We start from the raw sequence: 23,239 nt of genomic DNA on the forward strand, positions 1-23,239 counted from the left end.
ACTATACAGATTTCACAGAGGAGACCAGCATTTCTCAAACTGGGGGTCCTGACCCAAAAGGGAATTGCAGGGCGTCAGAAGGTTATTTTAGAGGAGGTCGCAGTATTGCCACCCTTACTTCTGCGCTGCCTTCAGAGCTGGGTGCAGGGCCAGCTCTAGCTTTTTTGCCGCCCAAAGAAAAAAAAAAAAAAAAAAAAACCACACTGCAGGGGGCTGGAGCGGCGAAGCAAAAAACAAAACAAAACCAACCAACAACAACAACAAACACCAGAGCAGAAAAGCAGGAAGAAAGAAAAAAAACAACAACAACCTGCAGGGCGGCTGGAGCCAGGGTGCAGGGGGACTCCCTGTGCTGCAGACGTGCAGCGGAGTGCGCACCCAGTTTAGTGGAGGGGTAGGGGGAGGGAGTGGGGGGCAGAGAGAGGGGGGGGTCCAGGGCTTCAGTGGGGCGCTCGCCCTGCGGCCCCTCCCGCCGTGCCGCCTGCCGGGAGGGCTCTGCGCTGCTCCGGTCGGCTGGGAGGGAAGGACACGGGCTGCCCTGCCGAGTTTGCTGCAAGGCGCTCCCCTCCTCTGCGCCGCTGCCCCCTACAGGGCGGCCGGAGCGGCAAACCAAAAAGAAAAAGAAAAAAAAAGGGCAGCCGGAATGCCGCCCCTTGGATCTGCCGCCCCAAGCACGAGGTTGCTCGGCTGGTGCCTGGAGCCGGCCCTGGCTGGAGTACAGCAGCTGTTGGCTGGGTGCCCAGCTCTGAAGGCAGCGCCCTGCCAGCACCAGCGCAGAAGTAAGGGAGGCAATACCTTACCATGCCACTCTTACTTCTACGCTGCTGCCTTCAGAGCTGGGCGGCCAGAGAGCGGTGGCTGCTGACTGCAGGAAGCAGCGCAGAAGCAAGAGAGGCAATACCATACAGGCAATCCTTACTCCTGCACTGCTGCTGGCGGCGGCGCTGTCTTCAGACCTGGGCAGCTGGAGAGCAGCGGCTGCTGGCCAGGAGCCCAGCTCTGAAGGCAGCGCCGTCACCAGCAGCTGTGCAGAAGTAAGGGTAGCAGTACCATGACCCCACCCCTACAATAACCTTGCAAACACGCCACCCCAAACGTTTTTCGGTCAGTACCCCTACAATTACAACACTGTGAAATTTCAAATTCAAATAGCTGAAACAATAAAATTTACTATTTTTTAAATCATCTGACCGTGAAATTGACCAGAATGGACAATTTGGAAGGAACCTACCTATCCAATATGATTTTTTTCTGCTACAGATAAAACAAAGTATCATCTTGACAGAAGAACTGGTTTTGTTAAGCAGAAAAATCAATATATAAAAGACTTCCCATGTACATACATAATGTGGGATAGGAGATTCTTAAAAATAAAGTGTCACTGCTTACTAAAAATGAATAGTTCCTTCTTCACAGAAAGCCCTAACTGTTTAAGCATAACTTCACAATGTTTTTACCCACCTACCAAAAAAGCCCCCACAAGCTAACAACACTAAATGACCGCAAATAACTGCCTTCTTCATGCCAATGCAAAGAATGGGGGGAACAAAGGCCCAATAAGTTTAGTGTGAAAAGTTAGTCAAGAAGGAGCAAATTCTTAAGTATTTTAAGGGTGATCTCGGAGACAATTATTTTTAATGTATTTGTTCGTTATAAAGTAATTTCAGTGATCCACAAGAGTCCTTTATTCTGAAAGCAATTAATTCACTGGAATATAGGTACAATGACTACTAATGTTTGTAAACCATTTATCTAAGCCAGTTTTATGTTCAATATTGTAGCTTTAATACCAATTACCATTTGGTTTGCCAATAACATTAGCTAATTTATCTCAGACCTAGAAAAACCAAAATTATTCCTGGTTCTCCCTCACCCACCAAAACAGAAATAGTCTCTTGGCAGCTTATTGGCACTGTGTAGGTTCAGTGTATTTGTTTTTGGTTCAAAATCTTATTTACTGCGCTTATTTTAGCATTGTGTTGGTCCCATAAGCAGAACTGTAGGAATCTGTGGTATCTTGAAATGGTCACACAGAGGCAGAGAGAGAGAGAGGCAGGCACATGTCCTGCAGTTATCATCTTGGTTTCCCTTCATTAAAAAAAAGTCAATAGGCAATTTAAAGTTTCATTGTAGTTTTAAAATGTATTGAGCACTTGCACTACCAAAAAGTAGCATTCTGAAAAGAACCATTTTTTCCTGAAAATCTAGAACAGATTCAGAAACACTTTACAAGTAGAAGATGTGTGCAATTAGCAATCTGTAATTCTAAGTAAATGGCACTATAGGGAAGATAGAATTATGAGTTGTTAGATTCACATAAGACTCCCACTGTGGTGGTACTAACAACATATTCTGCTGAAACTCAAGCCTTTGGTGAGAAGAGTATAGCCCAGAGGTGGGCAAACTATGGCCCAGGGGCCACATCCGGCCCTTCAGACATTTTAATCCAGCCCTTGAGCTCCCGCTGGGGAGCAGGGTCTGGGACTTGCCCCGTTCGGGAGCTCCAGTTGGAGAGCGGGGATTGGGGGCTTGCCCCGCTCTGTGCGTACCTTGGCTCCTGGAAGCAGCGGCATGTCCCCCCTCCGGCTCCTACACATAGGGGCAACCAAGGGGTTCTGCACTCTGCCCCCACCCCAAGTGACACCCCTGCAGCTCCCATTGGCTGGGAACCACGGCCAGTGGGAGCTGCAGGAGCGGCGCCTGAGGACGGGTCAGCGTGCAGAGCTGCCTGGCTGTGCCTCCGCATAGAAGCCGGAGGGGGACGTGCTGCTCCTTCTGGGAGCTGCTTGAGGTAAGTACCGCCTAGAGCCTGCACACCGGATCCCCTCCCATAGCCCTGATTCTCCTCCTGCTCTCCGAACCCCTTGGTCCCAGCCGGAGCACCCTCCTGCATCCCAAACCCTCATCCCCAGCCCCACCCAAGAGCCCACATGCCCAGCCCGAGCCCCCTCCCCCACCTCCTGCCCCAGCCTGGAGCCCCTTCCCTCACACTGAACTCCTCATTTCTGGACCCACCACAGAGCCCACATCCCCACCCAGAGCCTGCACCCTCTCTCGCACCCCACCCCCACTTTTGTGAGCATTCATGGCCTGCCATACAATTTCCGTACCCAGATGTGGCCCTTGGGCCAAAAAGTTTGCCCACCCCCAGTATAGCCCATCCCAGAAAAAGTGAAAGTGTCTTACATGGAATGCACAAGAGTGCTCTTACCTACACACAATCCTTGCATTAAATCTTGAATTATTGATTCTTGCATGCCTTGTATAGGTGGATGGCCCTTGCACTTTTGCTAGTGGAAAAGGGGAGTTTACAATACATCTACTGATTCTGTATCTGTAGGGCTATTTATTGGTGCTTCACTTTCATAAACAGTAAACGTACTTGCATATTTAAAAGAGTGGAGCCCATTTTGTTTGTAAAAGTTTATATAAAGTCAGATCTCTCTATAGAGAAAGTTATTGGCCCACGTAGTCCATTCCTTCCTTTACATCATATACAACGCTCTTAGGCAATTGCACATCTATATTTTTTACACACTGACCTTTGCTTTAAAATAGTTATCTATCTCTATATCAAATGGATGACAATTATTGGAATGTGACAGAGTCTAGAACCACTCTTAATAATTCTCCCTGGTTCATTTAATGACCTTGCACTATATTCTCTCACTCCACAGAACAGATCACATCCCTATCTGTAACAGTTTCCCTTGTGCAACCTCAACCACAAAGTATAAGAGGTTTATGTATGAACCCTTCATCATGAATTAATCTAGTTACCCCTCACTATATCACGCTGCTTTACCTGAATGCCTTTTAAGTTAAGTGTCTGAAAACATTCCTAAAGTTCTGTATAAGATTTTGGAATTCTCCTTCCCACACAAAACTTGTTCCCTTTATACATACATGTACATTACCACTGCTGACTTTCCATGCTGCAGCTGTGCACTGTGACCTACATACAGCATCTTCCTACTATTGCTCACCATCAGCCATTTTGCCTGGGTTTTTTTGTTGTTTTTTTTTTTTTTAAAGAGAATTTGGTATAGACTGTACTTGCCCCATTCTTTCCCACTGTGTCACTTGACATTTCATGAAAAATGAAATGCTAGCTTCTTGGTAAATGTAGATTTCCTTAGCCTTTTCAAATATTCCTATTTCAATATCTTCTTCACAGTCACCTTACTACTTTGGGTTAATCAATTTTGTACACTGGCGGCCCTATGCATCTAGTTCCATTTTCAAAGTCACTTCACAATATATGAAACAGAACTGGTTTCAAAATAAAGCTCAATAAGATCTCACTTGTTTGTTCTGTGTAAAAATTTACTGACATTATATGTAACAAGATTCTGGACCTCCTAACATTTTAAATCCCAAACATGAATTGCTAGTCAATTTCTGTGTTAAAATACTACATGGAAAGATTAAAATGGAGGCAAGCTAGGAAGCGCAGAGAAATTGTAAGTTAATGCTACAGTGATGTCCTTAATGAGAGCACGACGCTTAATTATTTACAGAGAGCTCACAAATCCCAGATGAAAAATACAAAGTATATGTTTTTTCCTCTTTGAATGCCACTTAATTGCCATGATAATTCTTTGACTTTAGTGTTGCATAGTGTCTTCTCTTCTGGATATTTCTACTCTAGAATCTTAGCTTAGAAATTGTCATCTTGCTTAGATGTAAATGAACTCTCTTATATACATTCATAAAAATGTATTTTATATAAAAATAAACAAACATATCTAGCTTTCAAAGCTAAATTGGAAGCAGTGGTTTCCTGAAGCTCCAGCTAGTTTCAAAAATTCAAGACATAAAACAATAGTTTGTTTGTTGAATTGAAATGCAATTTAAAATGAAACCTCTTAAGACTTACCAATAAATCAATACATATAATAGAAACTAAAAGTTTAATTCAAACACTACAGAGTGCTGCTAAAATTAAAACATGTTCATTTTGTCTCCTGTAACACACTAATCATACAAAAAAGGAGAAATTTAAATGACCCTTATGACCAAATAAATTATATCAATCCTAAAAATAACTAAATATTTCAATTGTGTTAAGATTATGTAACATTTTAATGTGGCGGCAGGGAGATGAAAACATGACAAATCAGTCCATTAAAGCAATTTCCTGTGATATAATTCAATTCCATAATAAAAAAGATTATGTGATTATAGCTTTGAAGCTTGAAACCTGTAATATTTATTCATAAGATATGCATAGTGTAGTTAGGTAAGATGTGATGCCAGCACGCCACTTTTTATTATAGTCCAGGTAGGCATTCCCTAGCATATGATACAGTGCTTCAGTTACACTAAAAGAACAAAGCAGCTTGGATATAAAAAGACTGTAGACAAAGGGTACAAATAAAGGGCAAATCAGCAAGTTCTGAGGTGCAACAGGGCAGAGGTCTAATAGCGTGTGACAAAAATCCACATTAGGCTTTGTATTTAATTCAGTACTAATAAAAACTGTCAGACAAACCGCTCCATAAATGAAGTTACTAGAATGTAAAATCCTCCCAAGGGTAGTGGTGAATGCATAGGCGCTCACTTTTATTTTTCCCAGGAGTGCTCCACCCCTCTCCCAATGCCTTGCCCTGGCTCCACCTCTTCCCCCCCCATCCAGCCCCTCCCAGAGGCCCCTTCCACCCACCATCACTGTTCTGCACACTTCCCCAACCCCTCCCTAAGCTACCAAACAGCTGATTGGAGGTGACACCAAACAGCTCTGGCTGGTGGATGCTGACCACCCACTATTTTTTTTCTTCCATGAGTGCTCCAGCTCCGGAGCACCTACAGAGTTGGCACCTATAGGTGAATGTGTTTATTGCTTGAGAATATCAACTGTAGATAATAGCCCTGCACTGGTTATGGGGGAAAATGAACAAGCAAATCCAACAAGTCTCCTCAGCCTTTTATTTCTATTAAACTAGATACAGTACATCTATTAAAAAAGAATGTTAAGGTCAGTTATGACAGATTAGTATACATTTGCATGTAACTATATCAATCTGATTTTTGTAAAAGCCATTTTGAGTCTAACTGTTTTGTGCCTTCACATTGGCTCTGTAGACTCCTCATGGAGCTGAAACAGGTGTCAGGAGTAATTCTGGCACCTAGTAGAGGCCTAACAATAGACAGTCATTAAACCTTGATGACCTTCCATTGAAATGGAAGCACCCACGGACAAAGAGCTGGCTACCATCCACGGAAACCCTTTCTCCTAGGTGGGCTGGTAACTAAGCAACAGATCACCTGACAAGGGGCTGAAGGTTATAAAAACTAGGTCTGCTCTGAGTAACTCTCTCACTGACCATAACAAAAGAGAGGAATGAAGCCCAGGAGAGGAGACCTGGCACCCTGTAAGGACATTGATCAAATTCCCAAGGAATGCTACAGAGTGGTGAGGAAACAGAATGGCATACGAGTATTTCTTACTCTGCATGTATATCTGTTGCCCAGGAAGTGAGCCCAGAGGCCAAAGAAAGAGGCAGGGTGGAGCCTACTCAGATCCAGGGAAGCTAAACGCACACTGACCCAGCATATGGGTCCAAACACAACATGGTGAGCTTAGCTGGGCCTGTGACAGTGATACATTCCCAACATGTTAGCACATCACAAGAAAATCTTGACAGTACACTTTTTCAGAGAACAGAAAGAATATCCTTTTTAACTAGCATTTTTAAACATGAGAATCACTTATCTCAAATACACATTAGTGCAAGTTTTAGTCATTTGACCTGCAATATGGTGTAATCCACTGGTATGAACCATGGAAGAGATCCATTTCAGACAGTCCTTCGACATGCTGAAACAAAGTAAAGTGCTAAAATTTCCACTGCAAGTATTTTTGTAAGTGCTCCAAACAGAAAAATGTCCACATGTTCTAGAACAGATAAGATTATTGTTACTTATTGCAGCACTCTAGAGCCAAATCTAAAATTTGAGACGGTGTTGTATTACAAATCCCAATTTTCATGGGTTAAGATTTGGTATTTGAAGTGATGTTAAGAACAACCAAAACATTCATGCACACTACACTTTTTGAATGTATCTACAATGTGATTTCCAAAGGTATCTTAATGAAAAGCATCTAAACAAAGTATCGCATGGACCTCCTGGAATAATCTTGACAAGTTCTCATGGATCTTTTTCAGCATTTGGACACCCAAGCAATAAAAAGACAGCAGTCAAAAGGTGAGGAGAGCTGAAGTAGTGATTTTAGACCAAGCATTTACCCAAAGTTACTGCAGGATGAGAAAAGTACTTTAACATTTAATGTTCGCAGTAGACACAATAGGGCAAGTTAAGGTCAGAACTCAAATCTGACCTGGCTTGCTTATGTAGTCTTATTTTGCAATTAGAGTTTTTTTAAAAAAAAGTTTGCTCTCCTTTAAATTGCTTTTAGAATGTATTTAGTGCTTGGAAAAGATGCCAGATCAGCAGGCCTAGAGAAATAAGTCCTCTATTAATACACAAAGATAGGCAGTGCCATTACAATATCTGTATGAAGCCGCACCATGCCTGATCTTTGCACATTGCTTCTACTGCCTGAACAAAAATGGACAAATTCCAGAGTGCCTTTTGGCTAGCTAAGAATTTCATCCAGATTATAAATTGAAGAGAAGGTATATTTTCAGTGTAGTAGCTACTAGGGCTGTCAAACTATTAAAAAAATTAATCACGCAATTAATCATGCTGTTAAACAATAACAGAATACCATTTATTTAAATATTTTTGGATGTTTTCTACATTTTCAATTACATTGATTTCAATTACAATACAGAATACAAAATGTTCACTGCTCACTTTATATTTATTTTATTACAAATATTTGCACTGTAAAAAAAGAAATAGTATTTTTCAATTCACCTAATACAAATACTGAAGTGCAATCTCTTTATCATGAACGTTAAACCTACAAATGTAGAATTATATACAAAAAAATAACTGCATTCAAAAATAAAACAAGGTAAAACTTAAAGGCCTACAAGTCCATTCAGTCCTACTTGTTCAGCCAATCGCTCAGACAAACAAGTTTGTTTACATTTACAGGAGAGAATGCTGCCCGCTTCTTGTTTACAATGTCACCTGAAAGAGAGAACAGATGTTTGCATGGCATAGTTATAGCTGGCGTCGCAAGGCATTTACGTGCCAAATGTACTAAAGATTCATATGTCCTTTCATGCTTCTACCACCTTTCCAGAGGACATTCATCCATGCTGATGATGGATTCTGCTCGATAATGATCCAAAGCAGTGTGGACCGACGCATGTTCATTTTCATCACCTGAGTCAGATGCCACAAACAGAAGGTTGATTTTCTTTTTTGGTGGTTCGCGTTCTGTAGTTTCTGCATCAGTGTTGCTCTTTTAAGACTTCTGAAAGCATGCTCCACATCTCATCCCTCAGATTTTGGAAGGCTCTTCAGATTCTTAAACCTTGGGTCAAGTGTTGTAGCTATCTTTAGAAATCTGATATCAGAACCTTCTTGTGTTTTGCCAAATCTGCAGTGAAAGTGTTCTTAAAATGAACATGTGCTGGGTTGTCATCCAAGAGCACCATAACACAAAATATATGGCAGAATACGGGTAAAACCATGAACCAGGAGACATACGGTTCTCCTCCAAGGAGTTCAGTCACAAATTTCTTTATTTATTTTTAAATAAGTATCATTAGCACAGAAGCATGTCCTCTGGAATGGTGGTCGAAGCACAAAGAGGCACATGAATATTTAGCATATCTGCCATGTAAATACCTTGCAATGCCAGCTACAACAGTGCCATGTGAATGACTGTTCTCACTTTCAGATGACATTGTAAATAAGAAGCGGGCAGCATTATCTCCCATAAACATAAACAAACTTGTTTCTCTTAGTGATTGGCCGAACAAGAAGTAGGACTGAGTGGATTTTTAGGCACTAAAGTTTTACATTGTTTTGTTTTTGAGTGCAGTTATACAACAACAAAAAATTACATTTGTAAGCTGCACTTTCATAACAAAGATTGCATTACAGTACTTGTATGAAGTGAACTGAAATACTCTCTTTTGTCATTTTTACAGTGCAAATATTTGTAATCAAAAGTAATATAAAGTGAGCAATGTACACTTTGTATTCTGTGTTGTAACTGAAATTAATATATTTGAAAATGTAGAAAAAGTTCCAAAAATATTTAATAAATTTCAATTGGTATTCTATTGTTTAACAGTGCGATTAATCATGATTTTTTAAAATTGCGATTAATTTTTTTAATCACGTGAGTTGACTGATTAATTGACAGCCCTAGTAGCTACCAATCCTATCTCTTTGAAACTAAAAAAGTTGTGAACCACAAAAAATATTTTGTGCTCCCCTTCTGGCTGTACAATTAATTACTGCTAGTATGATAATGCACAGAAAAGTGTTCGGGCACTGAAAGTGCATTTTCTCTCTATTCAGAACACAGGGAAAAGAACAAGACTGGCAAGGAGTATTTTGATTCAAGCTTTTTAAAAAGTATTAGAGTGTGGAAATGCAAACAAGTTAAGCATTTTAATGTATCCAACACTATCACTTTAACATAAGAAATTTAAACATATGACCCCCTCCAAAAAGGGTGTTATGGAGGCAACCTGGGCCTAGGATTAGGGCAATGTCCAGAGAATCAGGAGATCTATTATTCCCAATTTTGACACTTACAGGGTATGACCTAGAGGAAACCAAGGAATGAGATGAAGTGACTTGTCCCTGTAAAATAGGGATAATGACACTCGCTATTCTTTGTAAAACTGAGATTTAGGGATAAAAAATACCTGGAGAGCTAAGTATTATTGTTGATCAACATTTAAAAATCAAAATTTTGCCTAGCGTTTTTATTTAAAGGTGCCAATGAACATTGAAGATTGGTGACAAAAAAAAAAAAAATGTATTTCTTCCATCCTTTTCTCACTAAAAAAAATTAAATGGATTAAAAGTACATTTTGTGTAAAAAAAATAAAAAGACTGAGCCAAGCGTGACAGGTTGGACCCTCTGTCCAGGATGCCACTTGATGTGCTGGGGTTCCACTGAGCCCGCCGTTCCACCAGCCTGGGCTTCCTCACCCTGTCCTTGCTATGCCAGGCCCTCAAGCCTTCTCTAGCACAAATACAGGTAAGGCCACACCCAGCTGCAGACAGACTACGAGCAGCTCTGTGTGGGAGGATTCAGTTCAGGATTTTACCCAGCACTCACGTGCACACCTCCTTTGGGGTGTAAATCCAAAATTATACTGTCTTGTTCTGTATAGAGAGATCTGTACAGCATAAGCTCATAAAAATTGCCCCCTCCCTCAATGTGGAGGGAGATATGCACAGCTCCCCCCCCCCCCCCCCCCCCCAGATATGAATTGCACAAACTGGGTTTTAAAACAAACAAATAAATTTATTTACTATAAAAGGTAAATTTTAAGTGATATCAAACAGAACAAAGCAGATTACTGAGCAAATAAAAACACACACAACCTAAGCTTAATTCACAAAAGAAACAGGTACAAAATGTAATTTTTCATCCTAAATGTTGTTTTTGGCAGGTAACAGAATTTCTGCAGCTTAGAGTGCCAGTTATTTCTCTTTACAAACTAGACCCCTGTCTCAGCCTGGACTCAGCCCTTGCCTTTCCCCAGTTTAGTTTCTTTGTCTCTTCAGGTGTTTTCAGCAGTCTTCCTCCTTGGGCCGCGAAGCAATGGAGAAGAGCCCTGATTGACTCACTTCCTAGCCTTAAGTAGGATTTACATAAGACAAAAAATCCTTTTTTCTAGTGGAAAAATATCAGCAGTATCCAAAATGGTACTTTGGTGACATCATCAGATGACCCTGCAGTGTCAAAGCAACATCTCAGGAAGATGGGAGATTAGTATCTTCAAAGTTCTATTGTCCTTCTTAAATGGCTCATCCAGGCTGATTGCCTACTGTCTGGTGGGCGTTCCCCCAAGTACTCACACAGTTGTAATTGTTACATAGTCAATATTCCTAACTTCAGATACAGAAATGATGCATCTATACAAATTGGATAATCACATTCAGCAAATCATAACCTTTCAAATGATATATTTTATGCAAGATGGGTCATGTAAGGTATCTTAGTTATGCCATATTCATATCAGACTATTTCTAGGAAGAATATGAGGTATAGCATCACACCAAGATCTTGTATATTTTGAGCCTAAAATTATTTACTGCACATTTATATAAAAATTAAACATATTGGAAATCCCTACATTATACTGAGTACTCTGGCTGACTGGTTTGAGCAATCCAAGAGAAAAAGATTTCAGTAAAATTAGGTAACTCAGCAGAATTTGGGCCATAATGGATCAAAAGTTCTTTCCTATTTTGACAATGAAAGCCAGTTATTTTCCTGCCAGCAATCAATAGTTCCAAACTTCGTGTAACGCATAGCAAGCAAATAAATATTACTTTAAATATAGATTGTGGCATAAAGTTCGCTTGTCATATAACATTCCAAATAAGTATGATTACAACATAGGCCTGGGGGATTGCCCTGGAGGCATCATCAAATTGACACACCTGCCTTTTGCTATCAACGTGGATAGAGAAAACAGACGAAATGGATTGGACATATTAATTCAATACAAGTCCTGGGATTCCTGACAATCCTATTTACTTTTAAAAATTCAGATGTGTGCAAGATGCAGACAGAGCACCGGATGGATAATTACGTTTTTAGTTCTCAATTCCTTTGTACCAACAGAGCTATAATAATTTTCTTTTCAACATAAAAAGGGCAGAGACATTAATACAAGTCTAAAATTATTTGTCCACTATTTGACCCCACAGATAGTAAACAGATCCATATATGTTCTTGTGCTTCTAGGAACGATATGCAACAGTTAGGGTCAAGTGGAACCAATACATTACGCATAAATAAAATAACAGTAATACAATGCTAGTAGGCATGGTGGCGGAATGGTTCAGGTGCTCAGCTAAAATCCTAGAAGTTGTTGGTTGGAGTCTTGCTTCATCACCTCCTTGCTTCATCACCCAGCTGCAAATGGGTACCTGGATCCACTGGGTTAGGGAGTCAACTGTGGCATAGCTACATCACTCTCTTGCGTACTATTGGCTATGGAAACTGTGCTGAATGCAGCTCAGAGCAGGCTGATTTTTTTCACTTAAAAGAGATGTAAACAACATCATGGAGTGTTGGCATTATACCAGCACAATTTGAAGCACTTGACTCTAATTTGAGACTAGGCATTATTGCCCAGGGTTAAAGTAAAAGTATCAAACTAAGGTTGAAAAGAAAAGCATTTTTGCTTTAACCACAATTATGATTACCTGTATGCATTTTTTGAAACTGGACGAGGATCAAACTTGAAGAAAAGTATGCACATGGGTAACGGCTGGTGAAGTCTTGCTTCTTCCGAAAGGGTTAGTAGAAGGTCATATTGCAACAACCTGTGAACAAAATAAATGCAATAAAGGAAATTACATTGCAATTTCCAGAAGCATAACCTTACATCCATTCTGGAGTTTAAAGTTCCTGCAGTTCTCATTAACAGCATTGCATATTGAAATCAACAGGATTTCAATGGCATGTTTGTCTTAACGGATAGTTTGTCTGCAAAATTCCTCACTATTGTCACTTCAAGTGTTGCTTAAATAGGAATTAAATTCAGAACTTTGGCAAAAAAACAAGTGACAGGAGAATATTGATATATTCTAGGAGCAGTACCTAGAGCACTAACTTTCCTGCCAAAACAGGGAAGACCAAGGTTTTATCTTAGGCCTTGGCTACACTTACCCGCTAGTTCGACAGCTGGAAATCGAACTTCTGGGTTCGACTTATCGCGTCTAGTCTGGACGCGATAAGTCGAACCCGGAAGTGCTCGCCGTCGACTGCGGTACTCCAGCTCGCCGAGAGGAGTACCGCGGAGCCGACGGGGGAGCCTGCCTGCCGCGTGTGGACCAAGGTAAGTTCGAACTAATTCGAACTAAGGTACTTCGAACTTCAGCTACGTTATTCACGTAGCTGAAGTTGCGTACCTTAGTTCGAATTAGGGGGGTAGTGTAGACCTGGCCTCAGAATTTTCTACTTGTTGCCAGTACAGTGCAACAGTGATGCTCTTTGGTCTGCACCAACAAATCTGGCAAGACATTCTTGTCAAGGTTTTTTCTTTCAAAAGCAAACTTAGAGAAGCACACTTATGTATACTGCAGAAGCAGCTGGGAAAAGTGTAATCAAAAGTGTTTGATGAGAAACTAAAAGCGCTATCTTTTCTGTAGAGCTACCTATTAAAAACTGGGGGGAAAAGAGGTGATGTAGTAGAGGGGGGAAATATCAGTGGCAACAGAGTATATATTTAACGGAGTGGGAACAGAAGTACATTTCGATGAACACTGTTTCCAGCATTTCCAGTAACTTTTAAAATTCTGACCAAGTTTAGAGGCATGACAAATGTTCTTTACAGATCAGATACTCACAAGGGCTTTCAAATATTTTCTACATTGCCCCAATGGAAACTTGTCTGGTAATAAAATTGCACCATGACCTTATTTTTTGTCACAGCTGAAACAAACAATTATTAGAACCCTATTAACTGAGCATGCTTTAGCCTGTTCCACTGCTATGGACAGCTTCCCCTGTGTGAAAGTTTTCAGAGTACAGAGATGGGGATGAATGAAATAAAAACCTAAAATCTGTAACCATTCTGAGTGATTAATTTATTTTGCCCTTGTGTGCAGAGACTGAAGTGAGGTGTACTAAAAATTAAATTTAAAGATTTTATAAATTCAAGAATATGGTTGAAGAAATAATTATTCTTTCATTTCCTGATACACATACTGATTTTAATTCAGTCTTTTCTTTTATAGCACATTGCTAAGCTCTCCCATGTTAAGTTTCAACAGAAGCAAGATTTTTCTACAACAATTCACACGATTTCACTTTTACCATCAAAAGCAGAGCTACAAGCACACCATTGATATAGATTTAAATTAGCAACCTGACACAGCTGCTGGCTTCTCCAAAGTCATAGTTCAGAATTACAACTGACCTGCTGTCACTATAATGGCACAACAAATTCAGCCTTCCAGTCACCAATATTCTACAAAGGACTCCTCTGCTGCTGCAGATTATTTAATCTGAAATAGAACCAACACAATGGACAGAACTGTGAGGGGAGGGAAAGAAAGACAGACAAGACAGAAAGAAAGGCTGGGGGGAATAGTATTTTAATCTCTGCTCCTATACATAAAGTAATTACTCTTTCAAGCAGTGACTTGATAAAGTGCTGATTTTTAAGGCTCTATTAGATATTTTAGCTATATGGAATATATTTTCTCTGTTAAGATGGGATACCATAAACTAGTGACTAAGGGTACGTCCACACTACCCACTGGATTGGCGGGTAGCGATCGATCTATCGGGGATCAATTTATCGTGTCTCGTCTAGACACGATAAATTGATCCCCGAACGTGCTCCCCATCTACTCCGGAACTCCACCAGGGCAAGAGGCAGAAGCGAAGTCGACGGGGGAGCCGCGGCCGTCGATCCTGCGCCGTGAGGACGGGAGGTAAGTCGATCTAAGATATGTTGACTTCAGCTACGCTATTCTCATAGCTGAAGTTGCGTATCTTAGATCGATCCCCCCCGTATAAACCAGGCCTAAATTGCTGTCCAGTTGGCACTGTGGAAGAAAGTAGTAAGTCATGCAGTAGATTCTCCACTTCAAAAATCAATGCAGAAATGGGTCACATATAGTGACGATGAAAAAATCTTCAGTGTAAGGGAAAATAAGATGTAAAAATAGGACAACTGACCCAGTACTCAGGTGTTAAACAGAATGCATGTATAGAGGATCTTCTTTTAAAAGGTAGAGATTTGAAACATCATAGGACTCCAGCACTTCTAGGAACAGCAATTTTATTTTTTAATTTAAGAAAACAAACATGTCAAGAGAAGACAAGTAAGATTGCAGACTGATGATATCCCATAGTAGTCAGTTCATTACAGTTGAAAGGGATACCTATGTCGTTAACTACTGCCCTATGCTGGGTGGAATAAGAATTGTTTGAACCTTGGAATTTATTGGTAACTATTAAGCTTACAGAGATTCTTCATTACCTGTCAGTTCTAGCCATGTTTAACAGGGTAGCTGGCTCATTAAATGAAACTGGGCTCTGAGTGCCTGATCCAGGCCAGGTGCTCCCAGTTGGGTCAATTAAGAGGGCAGAGCAGCATCTGGGAGGCTATAAATGTTCAGTCAGGAGAAGGGCAGGAGAGGAGAACTGCCGGAGACAGAAGGTGGTTCCTAGGAGAAGGCTGAAGGCAGGAGAGCAGAAAGAGGTTTGCTGGCTGGCATCTCTAAGCCAGTGATCTAGGGCTGGAGAATTAGCAGAGGGAGATGCCTGCTGGCTCTAAGCCAGAGTCAAGCGCCAGAGAGAGTTGAAGGAAAGGGGAGTAGTGGAGGAACTTACCAGATGATGTCTCTGCTGGAGAGCTGGATGCTGAGGAACAGTGAGAGGACTGTAGGAATGAGGATGCTCCTCTGGCAAGGGTGCTCCCAGCAGAGAGGTTATGGGAGTTCCCTCTAGGAAGAGCAGAGGGGCAACCAAGAAGGAAGGGCTGGGATGACTGTCCTGGAAGAGGGATGGAGGAAGACCGATAAGGAGCCTGTGACAGAAGACAATGAGGTATGGTGAGAACAAGAACTGAATGTACTGAGGTGATAGATATGGACTACGTTTTGGGATTTTTGTTACAAACTATTTGCACAAGGCTTTCATAATAAACAATGCCTCTCCTGGGGGCCAGTTTAATTAAGAGCCTGAAGTGGAGTCCTTTGGGTTACCCAAGAGGACAACTGAGGTGAAGGGCCACTTGCAAGGCTGTCCTGAGGGGATGCCTGGTAGGAGGCCACTTATTTACACCATGACACTCTCTTTCACGGCCCAGTCCAATACTGACTGGAAGGGGGGGGGGAGGGGAAGAAGAAGAGAGGGACAAAAACATAACCCCATTGATGGAAGTGGGGATCAGGCCCTCAAGCTTTAGCCAGTAAGGGAGATACTAATTAGATCGCAAGCTCTTTGAGGGAAGGACTCAGTCTACCTGTCTGTGTGCCCAGCATCTAGCACAGTGGGGCCCTGATCCTGATTGGGCAGATATGTTCTTGTAATACAAATTGTTCCTCATTCTTGACCTGCTCCAGCACCTGGGTCTCTCAAGTCATTATGACTCACATAATTAGTCCATAAACTGAGACCGAGCATGGAGTTTTCAGCACAAAAGGAATATTTTAGCTGAAGTTATTACTGACTGAAGATTGAGTTTAGGATAGAAACCACCTTTCAACTCACTAGATATTATTACTGTAACACTATAATGAAAAACAGCCTAAGAACAGATTTACCATAGCTGACAGCTTTCTACCATTTCTTTCAACTGTTGTGCTCACAGACAATGCCATAATTTAATTTAACTGGCAGTCAGTCCTTGACAATACCTTGATTGAATATGATACTTAAAGTACAAGACAATGAATGGCAACTGTCCAGCCCCATGTTTATGCTGGGCAAAAAGTCTTCTCTTCCTTTTTTAAATTCCAAGGGGGAGGGTGGGCTGTCTGTGGGCAGAGATATTTATATGATTGAATTTGGCTGGTTCAATCCTCTGGGGGTTTTTTGTTTTGTTTTTAAAAATCGATTCTTCAAGGACCCACAGTTAACTCATAAGCTCTGTTAAAAGAGTGCCAGAAGTTTTTCTTCCTTTTTATTAAAAGAGTATAAGACGACAAGATTTCTGGTAATGGGAATCATGTATTCATGGACAACAGTAAACAGGAGTGCTATGCAATGCCAGAGTGTTTCAACAACAACTTTCCATTCCTGTCTCGTATCTAAAAGGGTCTTTGTTGTACTTCAGCTGCGTACTGCACTAGTACACGAGACACTCTGGATCCGAGCGTTTTTAACCAAAAATAAAAAGACAAATACCAAATTTTAGGATGTTCACAACTGAGCCTTCCATAATTTAAACAGCAAGCTACCCTCGGTCAATTAAGGAACATTATTTACTGACTCCAAAAGGGAGCCTAGTCCATCCATCCTTAATAGAAAGATGTTTGCCACAACATAGGAAGTCAGTGAAGAGGAAATATAGGATTGAAAGGAATATGATGTCTTTGCTCTCCCAATTGTCATGCTAACTTCATACAATCCAACTACCTCATTACAAGTATTCCTTCCACTATTCTCTCAAATGCCTTGTCTGCTTTATTTTCACAGACTGGAAAAAATATTCAGCAAAATGGACAAAAAGGGTGAACACAATCTTAAGATGTTTGTACACAGTATAAAAATATAAAGGTAAGAACATGAACAAAAACACACCCAAAAGTTTTAAAAATGAGAAGAGCTGGAAAGTTCAGCTTGCCCTGAGCAGGACTGAGCATTGTCCTCCCTGTTTTTGTGGACAACTGTTACACTGTACAAGTGAGAGAACTTATTTGCACTTTGTGCACTTATTAAAACTTGCCAGGCCAGTTGAGAGATTTTGCAGTCTTTCAAGAGGCAAAGGATCTTAAAGATGTGTCCTTATTACCAAAAGTGACACACCGGTTCTTGTGCAATAGAAGACTGTCCATAAAACACCAAGTTAAAAAAAAAAAATGTATTAACTGGCTGGCTCAGGGACAAACCAATACCTGTTTCACAGTTGAGGCCAGATTCTGATCCCTACTCCAAGCTAGAAGACTGATGGCATCAGTCCTTTATCCGCTTTACCTGGTGTGGGTCTATGAAACTAGCATTCTTCTATACCAAAATATGCCAGCTAATTTGAGGAGCAGTATTGATGACTCAGAAGGAAATCCCTTCCAGTCCTCAGATGAAGAGTAGTCCATATGTGGTAGCAGGTGAGTTAGAATATAGGAGGAAACTGGCAGGGATCCCAGGGACTTGTTTTGGAAGAATGGGGAAGCCCACTCAGGGAAGGCAAGTGGTATACTTTAAAACAGACTGTTGTCAGATTTCCATCAGCAGCAAGAGCAATAATTGTCACAGTTTTCATTCGGTGTCCTGCCAGCTAATTATTTGGATTAGTCAATCAACAAGCCTGTTGACAGTTGATTGTTCATAACTACTCTTTATTTTATAAAGAGGCTTCAGTCTCTCCATTAACTGATTTGCAAAGTTGATTTTGACCAATAAAACAGTAAATTCTGTTTACAGAATATAAGAACATCTAGCTGTTCGTACCAAGCCACTGCCCAACACAAGACTCAAATAAAAATGAATGGCATGAAACAAATCTTGATCTTTAAATAGCAGCGAGAGAGTAGGTTTTCTCCTTTCTGCCGCCCCAGCTCTGGGCTCCCTCATTCCTCCCCACCATTGCCCCCCCACACACACACACACACACACACCTCCTGCCACCCCAGCCCTGGGCTCTCTCCACCCCCCACCCCCCCACCTGCTGCACCCTCTTTCCGCTGCAGCCTTGGGTCACTGGTAACTCGCTCCCATGGCAGGTCATTCAGCAGGAATTTTAGATGTGCACAGAACACAGACAGGATTGGTTCCCATATGGTTACAGAACTGCAGTAAAGTGGAACAATTTTCAGCTTGTGTGATTGGAGGATATCTGGATGCATATTATAAGACTGTCCTACATAAATGAGGAAAAGTTGAGGTGCCTTTATTATTCTTTTGTTCCACACTTTCTTTCTATGGGGAATTTGCCAATGCAATATCACTGTCTTCCTTTTAAACAAAAAAACAAAAAGGCAATGGCTGTTGAAAATAGCAATTCCAGTCCTAATAACCACTGGGAAGCATTTCTTGCTCAATTTTATCCTACTTTTTCTACAGCAAGTTACAGTGGATCAGTATATTTGATTTGGGAGAAATGAAGTAACAGCTGCCCAAACTGAGTTTGAGCACTCCTGAATTTTGAGGTGTTCAAATCTGGAAGGCAGGTGTTGGGGGGCAGGGGCAGGGGGGAGGAAGGGTGCTGTGGCTCTGTGGGGGAGCACAGCAGCATGTATTCAGCAGTGTGTCTGGCGCTGCGTAGCGCCAGACACGCTGGTCTGAGTGGCACGGTAAACGGACTGGGGGGTTGGATGGGATGGAGGTTCGGGGGGGGCAGTCAGGGGCAGAGAGAAGGGGGGGTTAGATGGGTCAGGAGTTTGGGGGGGCAGTCAGGGGACAGGCAGCAGTTGGATAGGCATGGGAGTCCCGGGGGTTTGTCAGGGGATAGGTAGGGGGTGGGGTCCTAGGGTGGAAGTTGGGGGGGGGGTGTCTCAGGAGGGGGCAGTTGGGGACAAGGAGAAGGGAGGCTTAGATGGGGTCCCAAGGGGCAGTTAGGGGCAGGGGTCCCAGGAGGGGGCAATCAGGGGCCAAGGACCAGTGGGGCTTAGATAGGGGGTGAGGTCCTGGGGGGCAGTTAGGGGCAGGGGTCCTGGGAGGGGGTGATCAGGGGACAGGGAGCAGGGGGGTTGGATGGATTGGGGTTTCTGTGGGGGGCAGTCAGAGGGAGTGGATAGTGGCAGGGTGGGGCTACCCTCCCTCCCTGTGGAGTGTCCTATTATTTGAATGTTAAAATATGGTACCCCTACTCACAGTGCAGCTCTCCATTCACAGCAGGCTGCAGTATGAGGTCTCAGCTACCACACTCCCTCCCTCTCTTTCCTGTTGATAGTGGCCAAGGGAATGCTGGGAAACGTAGTTCTTTCCCTGCTCCAGGGCTGGCTCTATAGGCAGGGAGCTAACCAAGGAACTACAGCTCCCAGGGCCCCCTGTTGGTTCTCAGCTCCCATGCTGGATCCCTGCCGCCCCTGCAAATGGGCTGCCCCACGCACGTGCTTGCTTTGCTGGTGCCTAGAGCCGCCCCTGTCTGTAGGTCCTACATAGTTATTTTTCTTTCATTACTTAGACAGCTATGGATGTAAAAATAAAGTTTTAAAATCAAGAACACTTTTGAAACCACAACAATTGAAGTCCAGTTCCTCCTCAGTGCAGTGAGGAGACTTATTCCTTTAAAAAATAAATACAGTGCAAAATGCAACTGAAGAATTTTAGTATTTTCTTTGGTCAGAATTCATAATACATTTGCTACACATCATGCTGGACAATTTAGACCCAAAATTTAAGTAGAAAGAGTGGGTATAAAAAATAATTCGTATAAATGTTATTTTAAAAATTTAAGCAAAAACTGCTGGATTAAAATGAAGTTCACCACTGTAGTAGCATGCCGCAGAAAAACAACCAGAATAAAAGTAACGACTTTATAAAATAAAAGTTACTCATTGTTGCAGTGCCCAAGAAAACTACATCTTTAACCTCTTTGTGGCTTCCTGGAGGGCACCCCATTTAAATCTCAGACTTCTAGCAGTCTGGTGACTCTCCCACCAAAAACAAAGGATTTAGCTGCAATTCCTCCTGCAATTCACTGTGATCACCTTAGCTACTCTGACTTTAGTTCAGCACCAGTTCTGTTCTGTCAGGGGCAGTGAGAGGGTTAACCAGTGACCAGCCAGCATTCATAAAGCAAAGTATTATTTATTCACAACAAAAGCACCAGAGAAAACATCTTAAGAACAATATGCAAGTCTAGCTTGCATGTGAGTGTAACTTGCCAGGTGTCACCCAGCCATTTTCCTTAAGAAGACCTTGACAAGTTTGCAAGTACTTCAGGTCTTCTGGCTGGGCCTGTCCTTCTGATCAGTTTCATGTCAATCCTTGATTTGGGAGAGAGTGACCTCCCTCCATATAATATAGCAACCATTATGGCTGATGGCATTAAACTACAAAAAATGATGTTGAAGGAAGCTAATATGGATGTTATAATACCGACCTCCTTACCTTTTACACTAATACAATCTAGAGAAGGGTAGGAACTCATGATGGACCCTTCGACTGCAGTGATGCCACCTGTAATTCCAGAGACACCACTAATCCAGGCCACCCACTCTGATGAGAAGTGACTTAAAGGAACTGAAATGGACATAACAGTTCACGGAGATCAGATTTTGAAGTAGAGAGGCAATGCTGAAGGAATTTGGAAATCTTTTCATACATACAGGAACTAGACTGAACAGGCTTAATAGGGACGTTTGAACTCTGATGCAAATGGTATCAGTTTTATAGTTATCAGTTTAGTTTTAAAGCATTTTACTGCTCTTTAACAGCAGTTAATACACACACTGTTATGACACTCAAGAAATTACAACATAAAGCTTTTTCTGAACAAATAGTTGGGGGAAGGGCAGTTACTGGATAAGGCAGCTGACTGACTTAAGATTAACCTAGTTCATGAGGGAAAATTTCACAAACAGAACTAGGGTCCCGATTTTTGGGTCTTTTTCTTATATAGGCTCCTATTACCCCCCATCCCCATCCTGATTTTTCACATTTGCTGTCTGGTCACCCTAAACAGAACTATCAAAATATAATATCATCCAAGCCTAATGGTGCCTTACTTATTCATAGATTCATAGATTATAGGACTGGAAGGGACCTCGAGAGGTCATCGAGTCCAGTCCCCTGCCCGCATGGCAGGACCAAATACTGTCTAGACCATCCCTGATAGACATTTATCTAACCTACTCTTAAATATCTCCAGAGACGGAGATTCCACAACCTCCCTAGGCAATTTGTTCCAGTGTTTAACCACCCTGACAGTTAGGAACTTTTTCCTAATGTCCAACCTAGACCTCCCTTGCTACAGTTTAAACCCATTGTTTCTGGTTCTATCCTTAGAGGCTAAGGTGAACAAGTTCTCTCCCTCCTCCTTATGACACCCTTTTAGATACCTGAAAACTGCTATCATGTCCCCTCTCAGTCTTCTCTTTTCCAAACTAAACAAACCCAGTTCTTTCAGCCTTCCTTCATAGGTCATGTTCTCAAGACCTTTAATCATTCTTGTTGCTCTTCTTTGGACCCTTTCCAATTTCTCGACATCTTTTTTAAAATGCGGCGCCCAGAACTGGACACAATACTCCAGCTGAGGCCTAACCAGAGCAGAGTAGAGCGGAAGAATGACTTCTCGTGTCTTGCTCACAACACACCTGTTAATGCATCCCAGAATCATGTTTGCTTTTTTTGCAACAGCATCAGCATATGTTGACTCATATTTAGCTTGTGGTCCACTATAACCCCTCGATCCCTTTCTGCCGTACTCCTTCCTAGACAGTCTTTTCCCATTCTGTATGTGTGAAATTGATTTTTCCTTCCTAAGTGGAGCACTTTGCATTTGTCTTTGTTAAACTTCATCCTGTTTACCTCAGCCCATTTCTCCAATTTGTCCAGATCATTTTGAATTATGACCCTGTCCTCCAAAGTAGTTGCAATCCCTCCCAGTTTGGTATCATCCGCAAACTTAATAAGCGTACTTTCTATGCCAATATCTAAGTCGTTGATGAAGATATTGAACAGAGCCGGTCCCAAAACAGACCCCTGCGAAACCCCACTCGTTACGCCTTTCCAGCAGGATTGGGAACCATTAACAACAACTCTCTGAGTACGGTTATCCAGCCAGTTATGCACCCACCTTATAGTAGCCCCATCTAATTTGTATTTGCCTAGTTTATCGATAAGAATATCATGCGAGACCGTATCAAATGCCTTAACAACTTGTGACTCAGGTCACAATTCAGATTCAGGTCATTACGCTGGACAAGAAGTGACCTGCTTGACTCCAAGCAGAGTGGAAGTTGCAACTAGCACAGAGACAGTCAGGCTACGGCACAGAGGAACTGGGTGTCTTGTGTCTAAGAATCAAATATTTTATTGTCTGAAGAAAGTCTGGTTGTTTACTGAGGAACAAAAGAGGATGTGGGCAAAAGGTCTAAGCAGAAATTTAAAAAAGCTAGATATTTACATAGTTGGTCTGATATTGTAAACAAAATATGGGTGGGGAATCTAATTATCCAAATTTGTACATTTAAATAAACACAGTGGGGTCTCATCTAAATGTGTGACAGTTACAGCTTTCTACAAATGTTTTTAAGATGAATAGGGACAACCCTGTGAACACTAACTATGACATCGATAGGACTACTTACATGCCTAAAATATCAAATTTACCAAAACCCACAAATTTACACACTTTTTTGGAAGTGCTTTTTAAAAAAATATATAAACATATCACTTACTACAACAGATAAGAAATTTAAATTTCATTTGAAAAATGAACTTTTCTACATAACATTCTACCTTACGATGGTCTTCAATGCAGCTGGCTTATTG

General features: G+C 41.6%; 1 protein-coding gene across 6 annotated transcripts in view; it reads right to left on the reverse strand.

The window, feature by feature from the left end:
* TANGO2 (transport and golgi organization 2 homolog) overlaps positions 1-23,239 on the reverse strand; it is a 79,278-nt gene that overhangs the window by 42,949 nt on the left and 13,090 nt on the right. For 3 of the 6 annotated variants that reach the window (XM_034791122.1, XM_034791118.1, XM_034791119.1), the window contains 3 exons: positions 15,470-15,665; positions 14,046-14,133; positions 12,328-12,447 (listed from right to left, as the gene is read on the reverse strand). In XM_034791122.1, the coding sequence (XP_034647013.1) occupies positions 12,328-12,337 (10 nt within the window). In that variant the 5' untranslated portion in view covers positions 12,338-12,447; positions 14,046-14,133; positions 15,470-15,665. The remainder of the gene's footprint in view (positions 1-12,327; positions 12,448-14,045; positions 14,134-15,469; positions 15,666-23,239) is intronic. The other 3 variants (XM_034791117.1, XM_034791121.1, XM_034791120.1) reach the window with 2 other exon arrangements.

The sequence above is a fragment of the Trachemys scripta genome, chromosome 15 (assembly GCF_013100865.1).
Source record: "Trachemys scripta elegans isolate TJP31775 chromosome 15, CAS_Tse_1.0, whole genome shotgun sequence".
Lineage (NCBI taxonomy): Eukaryota > Metazoa > Chordata > Testudines > Emydidae > Trachemys > Trachemys scripta.